Genomic DNA, 20,780 nt, shown 5'->3' on the forward strand with positions numbered 1-20,780 from the left:
TGCGACACCAGAACAATGGTGAATACCATGCCTCAGTGCCGAACCAGCCAGTGTGTACATATTGCAGGCCACAGCCTCCGTCTACCTGTCAGCCAGATTTCTAAAGGCTGGGGACTCTTCAACTGGAATCATGGTTGCCTTGTTTAACCTAGAAACCGGAAGGTCCACCACGGGTGGGACAGTCCTCTTCTTACTAAGAGACTTCTCATACGGGTAACTAAAAAAAATAAAATCGCTTTGGGACCCCAAGGGGAAGTTCTGGTTGTCCCCACTCTTTAGCGACAATTTTGTCAAATAGGCAGGGAAAGGAAACACCTTTGCCGCTCTGGATGGATTGTGAGTGCCAAAGGGAACCTGCGCCTCCGTCGCAGCTGCGTCCTCCATCTTCAAAGTCTCACGTACAGATACAATCAGTGCCTCCACCAGCGCCTTTTTGTGCATGAATGCAGATTCTGGGCGCCCGATTGCAGACCCCGCAGGCGGACCCACATCCATGGCGGCAAATCAGATTCAGGATCTGATGAGACAGGTGAGGCAGGGGAAGGTGGGGAGCGCTTTTTGCTAGCCCATCGACCAAAAGTCAGCTCCGCCTGGGACACAAAGGACTCCAGGACCGCCGTCAGTGCATCGATGGACGGCTGGGACCCGGATGTACTAGAATGACTCTGTGAGTCACCAGGGGGATCCCACAAAGGGGAAAACCCCCACTGCGCTGGCAGCACCACCCGGGCGCCAGGCACAAGCACCAAGCAATCCTCAGCAGAGGGGGAAAGAACCCCACCAGACTCACCATCCTGCAGCCACCAGGATAATCTGCACTCCAAGTGCAGGGATTAGGAAGTGAAAAGATCCAAGAGTCAGCACCAGGGGATGAGGAGGGGCTCCCAGCACCAAAATTGCCACCCAAAGGGCTCCACTGTCATGGCCGCTGCAATTTTCAATGGCCAACCACAAAATGGCACCTGAACTACACAAATATGGCCGCCATGCATAGAAACACACAGGCTACAGCAAAATGGCAGCCCATATCAGGCCTCCAGGGACCCAGGAGGGATACCAAGGCCTCAAGGACAGGCCCAAGCAGAACCAGGTACAACACCCCCCCCCAGGCCCCTATCGCCAGAATAGCGTAGACCAGACCACCTACCCAGCCCCACCATATGTGGATGGGGGGGGTAGGTAGGATGGCGGACAGATGAAAGGGGGGTGCCTAATGGTAAAGAGGGGAACCCAGGGGTCCGACCATCCCAAGGAGGGGCCCACATCCACCCCAAAACTCTCCAGGGGGAGAGGGGGGACAGCTACTCACCATGACAGGAACTAGGTGGGCACCGCTCCGGACAAAAGGCCTCGCCATCGAAATGGGGGGCTGTCGGCCAGGAGGAATGCTGCGACTCGGGCTGAGACCCGTCGTATGAGACCTTGCGAGGCGTTTAACTCGCAGGCCAGCCCCCGTCCAGTAGGGCTATGTCACGGCCAACCTAGTGCAGAGCTAAGGTCTGCGCGGGCTGGCCAGACTGGGGTGACCACTGGATCTAGATTATCTAGCCCGTTGCCCAGTCCGGCAGCAGATTGTAGATCTCACAGGAAAAACCAGGAGAAAAAAAGTTCTATCTAAAAAGAAAAGATTTGCCAGAACCAGAGATCCCAGCAAGGAACTAGGTCCTTACTCCTGACTAGGCAGAAAAAAGAAAACTGAGTACCTATAGCAGAGAGAGTGAGTATACCCCCTGGGACAGCCCATGGGCGTAGCCAGATTCTTTTTCTTCCTATTGTCCAACTCCTGTAGGGGGCAGTGGCCAATGGTTATGAAGATCAGGAGCTGTGTCCGTCAATGAACGAAAGAGGAAAAAACTGAATTTTTGTAAAATCTTACCTGTAAAATTCCTTTCTCTGAGTCCTCCGACAGTCGCCGCCTCTTCATATTCGTCACATATGGGGTATTAGACTTTGCTCCGAAGGAGTAGCTAGGCAACAGAATATGTTAATAAAGCTTTTAACATATCCAACATATCCCACCCTCAAGGGGTGGTCCCCTCAGTCAATACCCTCCTACTTCCTGCAACCATATCTCAGTTTTAGTGGAATAGCAGTAGAGTATACAACCAAACCCCAAAAGAGGGGCGGGGGCGGCGACTGTCGGAGGACTCAGAGAAAGGAATTTTACAGGTAAGATTTTACAAAAATTCAGTTTTCTCTTACGTCCTCCGACAGTCGCCGCCTCTTCATATTCGTCACATATGGGGACGTCCCAAAGCAGTGCAAACATGAGGGGTGGGAAACACATCCGCGCCGAAAGGCAACGCAGTTTCCACATCAAGAAAGGAACCTTACCAAAGGAAGGAAACCAGCTGGGCAACAGCAAAAAACAAGTGCTCAACAGGAGCAACAACCCAGGAAAAGGCAAAAACCAGGGGATACAAAACTTATCCCAACAGCCAGGAGTCCCCAACAAGGGACCCTAGGGAACAGCCGCACTAAGAACCTTGCGGCCAAAGGAAGCATCCGCCGATGCCCGAACATCTACTTTGTAGAATTTTGTGAAAGTGTGCACGGTCGACCAAGTCGCCGCCTTACACACCTGGGCTACAGAAGCCCCATGACGACAGGCCCAAGACGTACTCAGAGATCTAGTAGAGTGCGCCTTCACAGGCACAGGGGGAACCTTCCCCTGCAAGGCATAGGCCTGTTCAATGGTTTGTCTGATCCATTTTGCGATGGTAGAGGCCGAAGCCGCCATGCCCTTCCGAGGACCCTCTGGAAGAACAAACAAGGAGTCCGTTTTACGAAAAGACTCAGTCGATCGAAGGTAAACCCTGATCGCCCGAACAACATCCAAAGAGTGCAATCTCACCTCCTGTGGATGTTTAGGCTTCGTGCACAACGAAGGCAAGACAATGTCCTCATTAAGATGGAATTCCGAAACACGTTTCGGAAGAAAGGAAGGATTAGGTCGCAAGACCACCTTATCCAAATGAATAACCAAGTACGGAGACTTGCAGGACAAAGCCGCCAGCTCCGACACTCTGCGAGCCGAAGTGATCGCCACCAAAAAGGCGACCTTTTTGGACAACATAGACAACGAGATCTCCCTGATCTGTTCAAAAGGAGCACGTTGTAACACAGATAGCACGAGATTCAAGTCCCAAGGGGGCAGAGGATCCCTCCTAGGAGGAACCAGATGCCGCACACACTGAATAAAGGTGCCAACCAAAAGGTTGGATGCCACGGGACGTTGAAACAGAACGGCCAGAGCAGACACCTGACCCTTTATCGTAGCCAGCGCCAAGCGCTGATCAACACCCGCTTGAAGGAAAGACAGCACACGGGACACCGAGTACGTGCGGGGTGAAAACCCCCTGGACTCACACCAGGCAAAATAGGCCTTCCAAGTACGGTAGTAAACCTTCCCAGAGGAAGACTACCTCGCGTTGATTAAAGTATGAACGACCTCCGGAGAGAGACCCCTCTCCTTCAGGACCTCGGTTTCAACAGCCAGGCCGTCAAAGCCAGCGACTGTAAAGCAGGATGGTATATCGGTCCTTGAGACAGTAGATCGTCTCGAAGAGGCAGACGCCACGGGGCGTCGACCGCCAGATTCACGAGGTCTGCGTACCAGGACCGGCGAGGCCAGTCCTGTGCCACAAGAATCACCGTGTTGCGTTCCGATTGAAACCTGCGAAGGAACCTGGACAGCAACTGGATCGGTGGAAACGCATACATCAGTCTGTACTGATGCCACGGGGCCACTAACGCGTCCGACGCGTCTGCCCGAGGGTCGCGCGTCCGTGCCACGAACCTCCTCACCTTGTTGTTGAGACGTGACGCGAACAGGTCCACATCTGGAAGACCCCACTTCGCGCACAACATCTGGAAGACAGCCGGGTGGAGAGACCATTCCCCCTGATCCAGGGTCTGGCGACTCAGATAGTCCGCCTGCCAGTTCTCCACCCCCCGAATGTGAACCGCCGTTATCGCCGGGACATGAGCCTCGGCCCAAGACAGAATGTCGCCCACTTCCCGAGCCGCTCGGGCACTCCTGGTGCCCCCTTGGTGGTTGATGTAGGCCACCGCCGTGGCATTGTCCGTCTGCACCCGAACCGGGCAGCCCTGCAGCCGGTCCGTCCAGCGACGAAGACAGAGACTTATCGCACGCAATTCCAGAATGTTGATCGGAAGGGAGGACTCCCCCTCCGACCAAGTTCCCTGGGCGGACAGAACGCCCAGAACACCACCCCAGCCCGACAGGCTGGCATCCGTGGTGATTACCGTCCACGAGATAGGACGAAACGACTTGCCCCCGGACACCATCGGGGACTGGAGCCACCACAGAAGGTCTTTTCTGGTGCGATGACTCAACGAGATCTGAAGATCCAGAGATTGAGGTCGCCCGTCCCACTTGGACAGGATCTCCGCTTGGAGACCCCGCGTGTGAAACTGGGCGAAGGGAATCGCCTCGAAGGCCGAGACCATCAATCCCAGACATCTCATGCACGTCCGTAGAGACGAGTGCGGAACGTCCCGGAGGGACCTGACTTCCTCCTGAAGAGTTCTGAGTTTGTCTTCCGGCAGGAAGACCTTCGCCTGCACCGAGTCCAAAAGCATTCCCAGGTAGGGAAGACGAACAGACGGACTCAGTGCCGACTTTGGAAAATTTATCGTCCAACCAAACTCCTGCCGAGTTTGCATCGTGACAGACAGGCCCTGCTCCAGACCCTGGCTGGTCGCAGACCGAACCAGAATGTCGTCCAGATACCCCAGGACAGAAATGCCCTGGGCCCTCAATAATGCCAGAACCGGTGCAAGCACCTTGGTGAAGACCCGCGGAGCCGAGGCGAGGCCAAAAGGCAACGCCACGAACTGGTAGTGATCCTCCGCAATGGCAAATCGAAGGTACCTCTGGTGGCCCTCGAAGATGGGGATGTGAAGATACGCATCCTTCAAATCGATGGAGGCCATGAATTCCCCCGGAACCAGGGCAGCCACCACCGACCGCAGGGATTCCATGCGGAACTTGCGAACCCGCACAGAGCAGTTCAGAGCCTTCAAGTCCAGAATCGGACGAACCTTGCCCTCCTTCCTGGGCACGGTGAACAGGTTTGAATAAAACCCCCGAAATCTGTCCCGATGAGGCACCGGAACCACCACTCCCTGAGCCCTCAGGTCCTGCACCGCCAGGTGTAGGTCCCGCAGGCGCTCCGGAGACAGTTGAAGATTTGAAGGAAAAAATCTGCTCTCCGGCCGAGAGAGAAACTCGATCTTGTAACCAGACCGAACGATTTCCTGAACCCATCTGTCCCGCACACGGGCCAACCAGGGCTGAAGAAAACCGAGCAAGCGTCCCCCCACCCCAAAACTGGGTGAGGGCGCCACTTCAGGCCGAACTGTAATGGGCTGCAGGTCCGGATTGGCCGGACTTCTGCTTACCAGACCAGGGCTTCTTCTGAGAGCCTTGACCTTTGAACGGCTTGCCCTTGTAGTGCGGCCGAAAGGCACGAAAGGACCCCTGAGGGGGCCGAAAATTAGCATGCTTCTTCCCAGAAGCCCCCTTAGCCTTGGGGAAATGAGGCAAGAGAGTGCTCTTACCCCCGGTGATTCCCTTAATCAACACATCCAGGGACTCCCCAAAAAGGCGAGACCCATCATAAGGCAGATTGGCTAAGGTCTTACGCGAAGATTGGTCCACCGACCAACATTTTAACCAAACCAGGCGGCGAGACAACACCGCCACACTGTGCACCCGTGCAGCCAACGGAATCAGGTCCAGGTCCGCATCACACAGATACATGACACCCTGGTGGATCTGATCCACCATATCCAGGGTCGCCGGCGAGGCCGAGTCGGCCACCAAGACGCGCCTAAGCATCTGCGTCCAACTTGCGATCGCCTGGGCCGCCATGAGAGAAGCAAACAGAGCTTTAAGCATAGAACCCGTAACAGTATACGTATGACGGGCCAGAGACTCCAGTCTCCTATCTGTGGCATCACGGAAAATGGGTGAACCCTCTGCAGGAATCGCAGTGGCTTTGTTCAAAACCGCAATCGCATGATCCACTGGTGGAGGCACGCACCACCTTTCATCAGTGGCAGGTGAAAAAGGATAACGCAGCTTGAATCTACTTGGTACCGCAAAAGGTTTGCGCAGATCGCGCCATTGATCCTTAACAGCGCGCTGAAAATCAGCATTGCAGGGGAAAACCTGTGGCGTCCTGCGTTTCCTCTGCGTCCCATAAGCCGCCAAGGCAGCGGGGGGACACACTTCGTCCTGCAAACGCAGCGTTTGCTTAATAGAAGCAATCAACTCATCCATGATTGCAAGCTCTTCAGGCGAGCCAGGGGGAGAATTATCAACCCCCTCAACTTCAGCCTCCACCTCAGACCCCACTAGATCAAGAGAGGAGCGGGACCCCGATAGGGAAGCCCCTGCTAGAACAGCCCCATCACCTTCACCCTCAGAATCAGAGGAGAGCACAACTCTGGGCCTTTTGGTAGATTGAGCAGCCACCAGCATTTGCACCTGAGCAGCAAGGCCAGCCACAATAGTGGCTAAATCCCCCCCTGGGGGGGAAGCAGCGGTCCCCTGGCTTTCCACCAATACTGTAGGAAATTTGCCCTCCTGAGAATCCATTGCCCCTGTAATGCCAGACAACCAAGGGTTAACTGCCCCTTTTAGCAAGCGCGGCAAGCGCAGCCCACCGCGTCACACTCAAGCACAATGAGACCCCCACAGGGATATGTAAACTGAACACAGGCAATGGATAGCAAGAAACAGAAGGATAAAACCTGAGGAGACCCTCGCCGCTGCTGCTGCCTCGATCGGTGTTCCTGGGAAGAGGAAGTGATGCTGCTAGGGCGCTCTATGTAAACCTATGGAGGCTACAAGAAAATGGCCGCCATGCATGTAAAACATGCGGCCGGAGCGAGGGCAGGCAAAATGGCGTCTTTTGGCGCCGAAACCGTCGCTCCACAGTGCAGTAATGCACACATGTCTGTATGTAAAAAAACAGAACCGATCGCCGCAGCGATCGCTGTAAGTGCCCAAACATGCCATAAAACATGCCCCACAGCACACAGCTTTCCACACTGATCATGCTGACACCCATAGTGTCACACAACTCCCCCCCCCCCCCCTTGCAGCCCACAGCATGCAGCCGAGAGATAGGGAGACAAACAGTGTGCATAGAGACAGGTTACACAGTCCCAGACTGACACCCCTCCAGACAGACAGGTCCCCACATAAATACACTTACCTCACCATGGTGTGGGGGACCCGCACAGGCGAACAAGCCGCTACACATGAGGCAGGGAGAGTCGCATACAAGACGCTCCGAACGTGGGTTAAGAAACCGCACAGCGTCCAGTGAGGTAGCCACCTCACCAAGCATCCCTGCACCGAACAGGGATGGGTTGTTCACTATGCCAGGAGCGTTACCTGGCTGAACGCTCGATGGCAGACTGGGAAGCCACTGACCCACGACCTGCGACCAGGGGGATCAGCCCGAGACCCAGTCCGCATGATCCTCTTCGTCCGAAGAACTAACTAACGCTGATAAAACAACAGCTAAGTAAAAGTAGAGAGAAAAACTCAAACAAAATATTAAAAAGAAGAAAGAGTCTGGGACATAAAGTCCCAGCACAGAGAGAGCCAGCCACTCCTGACAAGCTAGACATTAAAACTGAGATATGGTTGCAGGAAGTAGGAGGGTATTGACTGAGGGGACCACCCCTTGAGGGTGGGATATGTTGGATATGTTAAAAGCTTTATTAACATATTCTGTTGCCTAGCTACTCCTTCGGAGCAAAGTCTAATACCCCATATGTGACGAATATGAAGAGGCGGCGACTGTCGGAGGACGTAAGAGAAAAAAGGTTTAAGTTCCATGATAATGTCACACTGGGATTTCCACTGACAACTATAGTCTCTATCCTAAAAACCATGCTCCCTTTCAAGGAAAAATTATCCATTCAAGCAGTTTTAGATGTGTTCCATTCATCCTCTTACACAGGAGCAGACAAGTATTCACTTATACATGCTCAACATACAACTGTCATTTCCAACAAACTGGGGAACACAATATTGATTCTGGGAGGCATAGCAAGTGAAAACCCTACGCATACACGCAAATACTGCATAGTTTGTACTTTAAACATTCAACCCATCCCTGGCATGTTAGCTGGACACAAAGAACTACTCTTGCAGCTGCCACAAAACTTCAACTTGCCTCTGAAGAAGGGGAGTTGCTGGGAGTGGATTTGTTGGCATCATTTGCAACTGTCAAGTTTCCAGAAGGTGCTGCATTTGCTTTCCCTCCATCTGCAGCCTCTCCATTAGGTAGGATGCCATCAGCAAACCAGACTCTCCTTTGCTCTCTAGACTGTGACCCTACAAAGACAATAGGACAATATTTATATCTTTTTTACCTACAAGGGTAAATTCCATTACACAGGGGACCTCAATTCTTGTTACAGCTGAACTCCGGGAATTTAGCCACTTCTGCTGGCATACTATGGGTTCAGTCCAACGAGGTGCTTGCCACCTTCAGGACCTATCTCTGTTATTTATAATTGACAGTTTTACTAAGCACTGGGAGTACAGCTATCATTATACTCCCGACACAATAACGGGGGGAGACGCCGTCTTCTCATATGCAGCATCTCTGCCCGCCCCTCCCCTCTGCTGCCCAGTCAAAGAAGCCTTTGTATTTTGTGGATGAGTTCACATAAAACAAAAACACACTGAGATTGGGCAGGAGGGGATAGTCCGGTATCTGGCTGCATGCAGCTCTGCAGATGCTGAAGTTGAGACCAGAAGGTCTAGTTTTGGAGCGCCAGAAGTATAGTAATAGATGTACTCCTGGCATGCGGTAAAAAATTAAACTGTAAAATTAAAAAAAGTACACAAGGTGGCATTCACCTCCTTGGACTTAACCCATAGTAATCCACCAGATTACAAAGAGGCTGAATTCCTGGAGTTCGGCTTTAAATCTGAAATCTGGACACATATAAAATAACATTAACGCAGATATGTGTTTATGAAAGAAATTAACTATTTTTAAGAGCATCTAGTGTAATTTTGGATTGGTAACAGCTTCCTTTAATTACTTGTTGTAACGGAAACTGCGATCCACAATGTGCTTCAGTGCTTCTGTCAGTATACCGCTTCCTTCAGTTTTGAACATAGATATTAGATAGTATTGCCGCCTATTGCAACCAAGAACTAGACAGCACTCATTTTAGCTGCAAAATCTGAAACTAATTTATTGAACAAGAATACAGACTTTTATACACTTGAGAAGTATGTCAGTGACCACCTAAATATTTACCTAAAATATCACGGAATGGTTTAGATATTGAGGTAGGGCTAATTCATGGATAATCCCCGCTCTAGCAACTACTTTAGCTAACAATGATATAATTACCAGCATGACAGTGTAAAGTGGGATTAAACCTTCACATATTTCTTGATATTGTGGATAAATATTACTGTCCCATTTGAAGTAATCCAAACCATATTCTCAGTGTCCATTAAGTTGCTATCAATTTTCTTGGTCACCCTGTCACCCTGTAAAAAGACACAGGGTGACTTACACATAGGAGCAGTCTAGCCACTTTACCACCGGAGGATTTTGCTGTCTTCCGTCCAGACCACTTTTTGTGCTTCGGCATTGTGCGACTTTAACTGACAATTGTGCGGTCATGCAATGTGGTACCCAAACGAAATTTACGTCCTTTTTTTCCCACAAACAGAGCTTTCTTTTGGTGGTATTTGATCACCTCTGCGCTTTTTATTTTTTGCGATATTAATAAAAAAAGAGCGAAAATTTTGCAAAAAAATGACATTTTCAACTTTGTCTTTTAAAAAATATCCAATATACTCAATTTATGTCATTTTTTTTGGCCAAAATATATTTAGCTACATGTCTTTGACAAAAAAAAAATTCAATGAGCGTATTTTTATTGGTTTGCGCAAAAGTTATAGCGTCTACAAACTATGGTGTAAATACTGAAATTTTACGCAGCTTTAATTTCTGACTGCCTATCTCAATTCATGAAGTGCTAAAATGGCAGGGCAGTACAAGACCCCCCCCAAATTACCACTTTTTGGAAAGTAGACATCCTAAGGAATGTTCTGAGAGGCATGTTGAGCTCATTGAATATTTAATTTTTTTGTCACAGGTGTTTGAAAAATGAATAAAAAAAAAAATTTTTTTTTTTTTAACACAAAGTTGTCACTAAAAGATAAATTTCTCACACATGCCATGGGTATATGTGTAATTACACCCCAAAATATATTCTGCTGCTTCTCCTGAGTACAGGGATACCACATATGTGAGACTTTTTGGGAGCCTAGCTGTGTACGGGACCCCGAAAATCAATCTCCATCTTTAGGTTTTCTAATGGCGTAAATTTTTGATTTTACTCCTCACTACCCAACACTGTGACAGGGAAGTGAAGGGGTTAAACTGGGGGAGATCAAGGGGTTAAACCTTTATAGAGGATAGATGGCGGGTGGCCTAAACCTATTCGGGCCTAGCGCAAGCGCAAATTAGGGTCACCAGTGACACTAAATACAGTGATCAGTAGTTATCTGATATACTGTATATATTAGTGCACTGTTTTATATGGAGTGAAGGGGTTAACTGGGGAAGATCAAGCGGTTAAAAGTTTATTAGGGAATAGGTGGCGGGTGCCCTAACCCTATATGGGCTTAGCGCAAGCGCAAATTAGGGTCACTAGTGACACTAAATACAGTGATCAGTATTTACCTATATACTGTATTTAGTGCACAGAGTAATAGGTAGTGAAGGGGTTAACTGGGGCTGATCAAGGGGTAAAAACTTTATTAGGGGATAGGTGGCGGGTACCCTAACCCTATTTGGGCCTAACGCAGGCGCAAACTACGCTCACAAGTGACACTTATACAGTGATCAGTAAAATATCTGTATACCACTGTATATAGTGTTCACTGTGAGGGGTTTGGGGGTGATCAGGGGGTGATCAGAGGTGATGAAGGGGTTAAATGTGCCTATGTGAGGTGTGTCAGTGTAGTGTTGGTGGAAACTCACGTTTTTGGTGTGTCTCTGTCTCTCTCCTGGAACCGAAAGGACTTCAGGAGGGACAGTGACATCACTTCCCCTGTCTGTGTTTACATTACACATACAGGGGACAGATTGCCATTGGTGGGGACCGATCTACAGACACTGACCAAAAATCATTGGTCAGTATCTGGTGATTGATCGGTTCCCTACCGAATGCCATCGGTATCGGGACCCGCGGCGCGCGGGAGCGCGCTCTGGAGCCGCGATCGCGCATGACGTTAATACTACGTGGCTGAGCGGTATCGTGCCGCACTGCCGCAGTAGTATTACCGCGCGCGGTCCTAAAGTGGCTAGGGAGCGGAGACAGGGATTTCCCAACCTCTCTAAGGTAAGCTGGATTGGAAAGTGGGGAAGCACAAGGGGCCAGTTGGGTGTGCTGCATTCACAATGTCTTACAAAGATACCTACTGATAGGAGGAGACAGCAGAGAGATGAGCTCATCAGACTGCTGCTGATCCTTTATTGTCCGGTTAGAGGCTGGGGACAGAGAGGTGGCCTAGCTGTAACTGCAGTAAAGAAACGCAGGTCATCAGCTGGTTGTGTTGTATAATAGAGCTGCACAAATATCAGGACTGGCTGGACAGAAAGAACTTGTCATTAGTCGCACCATTATAAAGGATTTAATGCTACCATGCCAGCTTATCTCGATGACTGTGAAACAATATATTGTCTACGGTTAGTAAATCTATAAATGCTGATAGAAAAAGATTTACTCCTGGGTAGAAATGCACTGAATGTAAAACCAGAAACAAACTAGAAACAAACTAGAAAATCCTTACAGAAAACAAAGCCTTAGGCTTCATGTACCCTGGTACCTTCTAAACTTAAATTTAGGAGCTTTTGGCGTTTTTTTTTTTTTCCAAAGCTCCTAAGCTCCACTCCATAAAAGCCTATGTGTCTATGTACACATAGGTTTTTTGCAGATGCTGTGGTAGGGGAGGTTAAACCTCCCTCTCCTGAATGCAGAAGAATAGCGTTCAAGATAGGAATATTTTGACTGCTGGCCGTGTAAAAACGCAGCAAAAACGCAATGCGGTTTTCCGCAGCCGCGGTCAGGGTAGGCTACTGTACATGTAGCCTTAAAGACTATTTATGTTAAAATTTAAAATCATATTTTACCATTGTATTAAATTTATTAATAGCCTACTCCTAATATTTGAACAATCTTAAAGTTTCTGTTTCTGTAACATGTATTCACTATACCCCTGTGGATTTTAACTGCTGTGTCACAGATTTCACAGAGCCTGTCAATCGCTGTTTGCAGGCAGCAAGGTACCATGGGATATATAGTAGGTGATGGACCGACATCGGTTTTTCGTTGCCGATATTTTGGTCACTGCATATCGGTATCGGCGGATATTGGCAGATATTTTCGTACATTTAAAACATTTTTTATTTTTTTTCTTTGACAGGTACTCCTATGGAGGGATCTGGGGGTCTAAAAGACCCCAAACCCCTCCTCTGCACTTAAAAGCATTCAAAACGCCAAGTTTGTCATTTTTTTAATCTGGCGCCAATACCAGTATCTCATGACATCACTTCTGGGTTTTTGCATGGAGACCCGATCAGAGACTAATGCGGCTTTAATCGGGTCTTCGGCAGTCATGCAGGCTGGTTGTCTGGGTCTCCCGGTGGGACGGAAGTCCTGGGCGAGCCGTGGAAGGCGGCGGGACGTCCCCTCCTGCTCCTTGTAATGACAGCCGAGCGGCTTCTCAGCCGCATCGGTTGTCATTACAAGACAGCCGACCGTCGGCTATGGACGCCGGTACCGGGGTGATGCCTCTAGCTGCAGGCATCACTCCAGTACAAGCACTTTCCCGAAATATTAGCAATATCGGTCACCTTGGTGGCCGATTCTGATATAAATCGGGGAAAGTACAGATCGGCCCTCGATATATCGGCTTTGCCGATAATCGGTCGTTCCCTAATAGGTAGTAGGAAGGAATGAGAGGTAAATGGCCACACACTCCAAAAAGATGTAGAACTTTTATTGATCCATATCAAAAATACGACTGCATAAGGAGCACAAGCAGTTCTCAATGCTGATGTTGTAAAATCAACATGTATGCTGTGACTATAGAACAACTTGAATTTTCTTCTAGAGGCCCAAGCATAGAATGGAGCATGATTTAGTTTTTGAAGCGCACAACCAAAATAAAATACACAGGTTTGCAGCTTTTGCACTCTTTATCCTTATTGTGTATTTTGCCTGGAGTTCTCCTTTTCAGGCTAAGATTTTTACTGAATCACCAATGCTGGAGAGGGTATTACAGGCTGCCCGTACAGCAAGAAGTTCCAGACACTGAAATACAAACAATGATATGGAGCAATGAAAAGCCTCTGGGGAAAGAATGGAATCTGAGGAAATGACACACCTTACATGGAGGCTGGAATCATAAGAACTGCGAGAATGTACTCCCCTCTCAACAAGCAGCAACAAATACATAATCTTCATTACCTTTGCTTAAAGTTTTTGTAACCACTTGTTAGAAAGTAATGTGAAATCATGTTAAGATGACTAGTTACAAGTAAAAAGTATTTTTACAAATGTTCTAAAATGTATTAATTTTGTAGAGGTAGGATTCTCACCTTCAGTTCCCGGATGCTTCAGAACACCCACAGGCACCATAACAGTTGGAGGCGGGGAGCTGAGAGCGCCCGATGCCTGGGCCTGCTGCATAGGGGGGATGGTGGAGCAGTACTCTGCAGGGTTGTTTGGGTTTGGGCTCTGGACTGATGCACTGATCAGGTTTTCCCACGCTTGAGCTAAAACACACAGTGAAAGAATTTAGGAATAAAAATAAAAGGTTTTTTTTTTTTTTATAAGTGCAAAGCACAGGGAAGTCATTAAACAGAAGGTATTCGAGCCGGTTCACACTACTTTGACTTGTCAGGTCGCCTTGACAAGTAGCGATCCATGCTGTGCAATGGAACCGTTCTAATCAGAGCGACTCAAGTCCGACATAGAAAAAGGTTCCTGCACTACTTTTGGGCGAAGTCGGAGCAACTTGCATTGACTTCTATAATGAGAAGTCGTTTGCAAGCCGCGATGAAGTCGTGCTGTATGGGCGACTTCAAAGTCGGGGCGACTGAGTCGCTGCGGTGTGAACCGACTCTTCACATGTCTCATCCCATCAAATATCCCAAAAATAGGAGGGTCATTCCTTATTTATCCTTCCAGCCAGATAGAGTACCTAATGTAAAGTGCAATATATAGCCTATTATAAAACAATTTGTTTCAAACTGCATATAGCTGTTTCATGGCATTTAGCTATCATTAGTGCATTGTATGGAAATCATGACTCTATGAAGTATAACCATAAAGGATATGAGTGAGGGTTTCTTGACCGCTTTAAAGTGATTCTAAAAGGATTTTATTTTTATTATTTAAAATAAAAATATAGGTTTTCCTATAAGCGATTGAACAGCATGGAGGGGCTGGAACAGCTATGGTTACACTGAGCTATCATGAACACACAGCCGCTGCCACAATCTCACATCAATCATCAGGAGGAGCGTTAAAGCCATTATAAAGTCTGAAAAAATATTCATACCCCTTGAAATTTTCCACATTGTGTCATGTTACAACCAATAATGGAAATTTATTTTATTGGGATTTTATGTGATAGACCAACACAAAGTGGCACATAATTGTGAAGTGGAAGGAAAATGATAAATGGTTTTCAAAACTTTTTACAAATAAATATCTGAAAAGTGTAGCATGCATTTGTATTCAGCCCCCTTTACTCGGATACCCTGACTAAAATCTAGTGGAACCAATTGCCTTCAGAAGTCCCCTAATTAGTAAATAGTGTCCACCTGTTTGTCATTTAATCTCAGTATAAATACAGCTGTCCTGTGAAGCCCTCATAGGTTTGTTAGAGAACCTTAGTGAACAAATAGCATCATGAAGGCCAAGGAACATACCAGACAGGTCGGGCATAAAGTTGTGGAGAATTTGTCCACAGGACAACTATTTGTCGTGCACTCCATAAATCTGCCCTTTATGGAAGAAAGGCAGGAAGAAAGCCATTGTTGAAAGAAACAGATCTATAACAAATGACCGCGCCTAGGTGATAATTGCTTTTTACCCAATACAATACTGCTGCTATGCTTTTGAGAATGTCTCAATCACAAATATAGCCAAACAAAGGACAGCGCTGTATATAGGCGTATCCAAATAAATACTTTTACAATCCTTCAGAGTGCTTAAAGCATAAATCCTACTGAGTGAAAGAAAAATTATTACTAAATTGCTATTGTATCAAAGAAAAAAGAAAACATTTTTTGCTTATGGCCTCTTTCACACGGCTGTCTGCGGGTGATATACGGACATAATGCATGTCAATGGGATTGCGGATGTCAGCGGAAAACCATCCGCTGACATGCAATTTGTGTCCTTTCAGTTCTGTTCCGTTTTGTGGAACAGAACAGAACCCTATTTTTCTTCCATTTAAAAAACGGAACGGATGCAAAATCGGATGTCAGCGGTGTCATCCGCTGACATCCGCAATCCCCATAGACATACATTATGTCCGTATATATCATCCGCAAACGGATGGGATGATATGTGGACATACGGAGTGGATGACACAAGCGTCATCCGCTCTGTGAAAAAAAAAAAAAAGCGCCGGAGCGGAAGAAAAAAAAAATCGGGGCGGCCGTGTGAAAGAGGCCTATCTGAAAGCGTGAAAAAGTGTTCTTGTGCTTTCATAAATACCCACATATGAATGTGCTAAACTAATTCAACGAAATGTTAAGAAAAATGTTAAGTTTCAAAGAAATATCAACAAGTGCATACGACCATTAGGCCCCTTTCACACAGGCGGACCGTTCAGATCCGCCTGTCCGTTTTTTTGGCGGATCTGAACAGATGCCTCATGTATCTCTATGGGGGCATTGGATGTCAGCGGACCCTATTTTCCATCCTTTCAGCGGATCAGATGAGAACGGACAGACGGTCCGTTCCCATCAGATTCCCCCTTAGAAAACAGCGGACACACAGCGCAGAGACACAGCTGCCAACCGCCTGCTCATCGGGGGATTGGCGGATCGATCCCCCGCTGAGAAAAACGGAGTCCGCCGACGGACTCCACAGTGTGAAAGGGGCCTTAGTGTTCATAATCCATTGAAACAGCTCCTTTGAAATAATGTGATTAATGTGTCCAAAAATAGTGCCAAATGAATATCAAAATAAAACTAAAAAATAAAAGATTATTGCGTGTTCCTCTTGTCTTCCTTTATTAACCACTTTACCACCGGAGGATTTTGCTGTCATCCGTCCAGGCCACTTTTTGCGATTCAGCACTGTGCGACTTTAACTGACAATTGCGCGGTCGTGCGACGCCGTACCCAAACAAAATGTACGTCCTTTTTTTCCCACAAACAGAGCTTTCTTTTGGTGGTATTTGATCACCTGTGCGATTTTTACTTTTTGCGCTATAAACAAAAAAAAGCGTTTATTTTGAAAAAATAACAATATTTTTAACATTTTTTTATATGAAATTCCCCCCAAAAAAGATGTAAAAAACAATTTTTTTAAAAATTTTTGGCCAATTTGTTTTCTGCTACCTATGTTTGGTAAAAAAAATCACAATAAGCGTATTTTGATTGGTTTGCGCAAAAGTTATTGCGTTTACTAACAAAGGGAAAGATTTCTGTCATTTTTGGCGTTTTTTTTTAACGCGTAATGGCGGCGATCTGCGATTTTTTTTGCGGTACTGCGACATTGCGGCGGACAGATCGGACCCTTGACTGACATTGATACTTTTGGGGGTACCAGTGATATTACTGCAGTAATCAGTGCTATATATATGCACTGTTACTGTAAAAATGACACTGGCAGGGAAGGGGTTAATTTTATTGGAGAGGGAGTAATGTATGCCTGGTGCTTACTGACGTGTGTGGGGGGAGGTGACTGAGTGAGTCATGGACAGATCGGATGTCCAGCTATGCTGAACACTCCGATCTGTCACTCCCTGTCACTATGGAGATCCGCCCGCTCTGTTTACACAGGCGGGCGGATCTCCACACTAGATTCCCGACGATCGGGGGAAGAGCGGCGGCGATCGCCGCTGCTCCTCCCCTGGCCCGACTCCCGCTGTGACTGAAAACAGCGCCGCCCAGAAGGGAGAGTGTCTGACGACGTAGTACTACATCGTCAGACGATAACGAGCCACTCTGCCGCAGTAATATTACTGTGGGCGGTGGTAAAGTGGTTAATGCCACATCAAGAAAAAATGTAATCCACCACCTCTTATAATGAATTCACTCACCAGACGGAATTGCTGGTAATATAATAAACCAGCATGCAAGCTTTTTCTTTTGTAGGGAGTGACAGTCTGCAGCCCTCTGGATCAATCTCTTAATCCTTTTTCACTCTCGATGGATATCTCAGGCAAGGAGGAAATCAATGGAAAAGAAAAGAACTCGGCATAGCATAGGATCCTTTAAAAATATTCCCACTATATTAAAAACAGTTTAAACTCACATTTTAAAGTGTCTCCACTGACACGATTGTAAACAGCATGGATGCCAAGTTCTTTTCTTTTCCATTGATTTCCTCCTTGCCTGAGATATCCTTTGAGAGTGAGAAAGGAGAGTTTTAACAGATTGATCCAGAGGGCTGCAAACTGTCACTCCCTACAAAAGAAAAAGCTTGCATGCTGGTTTATCATATTACCAGCCATTCCGTCTGGTGAGTGAATTCATTATAAGAGGTGGTGGATTACATTTTTTCTTGATGTGGCATTAATATAGGCAGACAAGAGGAACACACAATCTTTTATTTTTAGTTTTATTTTGATATTCATTTGGCACTATTTTTGGACACTTTATTCACATTATTTCAAATGAGCTGTTTCTATGGAATATGAACACTAATGATTGATGTATGCACTTGTGGATATTTCTTTGAAACATTAACATTTTTCTGTTACATGTTATAAGTTTTCTGAATTAGTTTAGCACATTCATATGTGGGTATTTATGAAAGCACCAGAACACTTTTTTCAAAAATTCAGATAAGCAAAAACATTTTTTTTCTTTGATACAATATTAATTTAGTAATATTTTCTCTTTCACACAGTAGGATTTATAATGTAAGCACTTTGAAGGATTGTAAAAAAGTATTTATTTGGATACACCTATATACAGCGCTGTCATTTGTTGAAAGAGTGTTGAAAGAAAGCCAAAAGTAGTCCTGTTTGCAGTTTTCAAGAAGCCATGTGGGGAACACGGCAAACGTGGAAGAAGGGGTTCTAGTCAGATGAGACCAAAATTCAACTTTTTTGGCCTAAAAGGAAAATGCTATGTGTGGCGGAAAACTAACACTGAACATCACCCTGAACACACCATCCTCACCCTAAAACATGATGGTGGCATCATCATATTGTGGGGATGCTTTTCTTCAGCAGGGACCGGGAAGCTGGTCAGAATTGATGGAAAGATGGATGGAGCCAAATACAGGGCAATCTTAGAAGAAAACCTGTTAAGAGTCTGCAAAAGACTTGAGACTGAGGCGGAGGTTCAACGACCCTAAACATACAGCCAGAGCTACAAAGGAATGGTTTAGATCAAAGCATATTCATGCGTTAGAATGGCCCAGTCAAAGTCCAGACCTCAATCACACTGAGAATCTGTGGTAAGACTTGAAAATTGCTGTTCATAGACGCTCTTCATCCAATCTAACAGAGCTTGAGCTATTTGGCAAATAAGAATGGGCAAAAATGTCACGCTCTAGATGTGCAAAGCTGGTAGAGAGAGACATCCCCAAAAAGACTTGCAGCTGTACGTTCTACAAAGTATGGACTGATGTACACCACACTTTTCACATATTTGTAAAAAATTTTGAAAACCATTTATCATTTTCCTTTCACTTCTGTTGGTCTATCACATAAAATCCCAATAAAATACATTTACGGTTTCGGTAACATGACAAAATGTGGAAAATTTAAAGGGGTATAAATACTTTTTTAAGGCACTGTGTGTATATATATATATATATATATATATATATATATATATAAATACATACATACATATACATACATATACATACATACATATTATATACACACACTTTTTTTTAGCTTAATGCATAGACTGCATTAAGGTAAAAAAAAAAAAAACGGCTTAGGCTTTAGAACCACTTTGATCCCTTCACACTATAACCTATATGATTGTATAATGTTGTACTTACGAAATCAAATATACTGCACAGTTTATGGAATACATTCCGAGACCAAATGACAAATATTCTGACTTAGCAGATCGCTGATATAGATGACTTTGCATAATCACACTTGGTAAAGCTCTTTTATATTACATTTGGCGTGTGTGCGTGGAGGCCGTTCGGCTGGTTTCCGTTGAAGGGGAATGAACGAAAAAGGTCTGCCGATCGGCTCCCGGATCAGCGCTCTCAGCCAATGGTCGAGAGCATTGACCAGAAAGTTCTGGCGGGGGGGGGGGGCATCCTCCTGTCAGAACACAATGGCACAACAGGGGAGATCGCTGTACTAACATTGTTTGATTGTTAGTACAGTGGCTCCAACCTGAGCTGTCAGCTTTGTGTACAAGGCTTAAAGCGTTTGTAACCCTAAAAAAAAGAAATCTATAATCCTAGTCCTTGAAAGCATGTTATATAGGACAGTGCCTGTGCTGTGTACATGGGCCTTTCGGTCATCTAAAATACCTGGCTGATCCTGCCTGGTTCTCCCCCATGTAACATAACCATGGTTTAATATGGGTGCCGAGTCCTGACACCGTGGTCAGTTTATGTGCCTCCGTCGTCCGCTGCTCTCCTCTGTCCTCTCTCCCCCCTCCCCTCACTGCCTGTCAGCTCCTGTGTGTGAGCAGTCTCCTCCCTGCACCCCCCCCCCCCCCCCCCCACACACACACACTTTTTACAATAACCATCTCTACTTACTAGAATCCCTTCTGTTATATCAGGTTATATTGCTCACTGCTTTTTTTTTAATAAAAATTATGCTGCGCAATACCTTATAAAAGACCGCACGTGACCGCCCAAGGCTCTCCTCCCGGAGACGTCAGAGGGAACCTCAGCCCCTCCCTCTGTAGTCCTCGGAGCGGGGCAGAGCGCCGGGACAGCAGCTGACTGCACAACGGAGCTGCAAAATGAGATATTGTGCCGCATAGTTTTTAAAAAACAAAGGCACTGAGCGATATAACCTGACATAACAGAGGGGATTCTAGTCAGTAGAGAAAGTGACTTTACAACCACTTTAAGGCTCAACAAGCATCACTTTCTCATTGTACAATCTCCTTTAGATCTACCAAAAACTATGTAGTGCAATGGTCTGACTGGATGCAAAGTGAATGGATAGTTTTCGGGGGTTCTCATATTACACAACTTTGTTTAATATAAAGGAGATCGTACAAAGATTGTACAGTCAGATGTGTAATGTAATGTGTAAAAAAAGAATAAAAAATAAGAGGAGAAGAGATTGCAGATCGTGTTCTACACAGTAGGATCATCTGTGTGTTCCTGTATAGCAGAGGCTGCACTCACCATTGATGAGCACAGAGTGGCAGATAACACACACTCTGGCCTCCTTCTTATCCATGTATAGTAGCTTGCACTTGAGACTGCAGCAGGCTGCACAGAAAACCTGCAGATGAGAGAAAGTATTAACAAAAAACAAAACAAAAGTAGAACTAAAA

General features: G+C 46.4%; 1 protein-coding gene across 1 annotated transcript in view; it reads right to left on the minus strand.

Annotated features, from left to right (window-relative positions):
• ZFYVE9 (zinc finger FYVE-type containing 9) overlaps positions 1-20,780 on the minus strand; it is a 176,434-nt gene that overhangs the window by 77,146 nt on the left and 78,508 nt on the right. Inside the window, exons 4-6 of the mRNA XM_082264974.1 lie at positions 20,629-20,728; positions 13,689-13,865; positions 8,223-8,383 (exon numbers count right to left, since the gene is read on the minus strand). Of these exons, the coding sequence (XP_082121100.1) occupies positions 8,223-8,383; positions 13,689-13,865; positions 20,629-20,728 (438 nt within the window). The remainder of the gene's footprint in view (positions 1-8,222; positions 8,384-13,688; positions 13,866-20,628; positions 20,729-20,780) is intronic.

The sequence above is a fragment of the Pelophylax lessonae genome, assembly GCF_965119305.1.
Source record: "Pelophylax lessonae genome assembly, chromosome: 8".
In the NCBI taxonomy this organism is placed as follows: domain Eukaryota; kingdom Metazoa; phylum Chordata; class Amphibia; order Anura; family Ranidae; genus Pelophylax; species Pelophylax lessonae.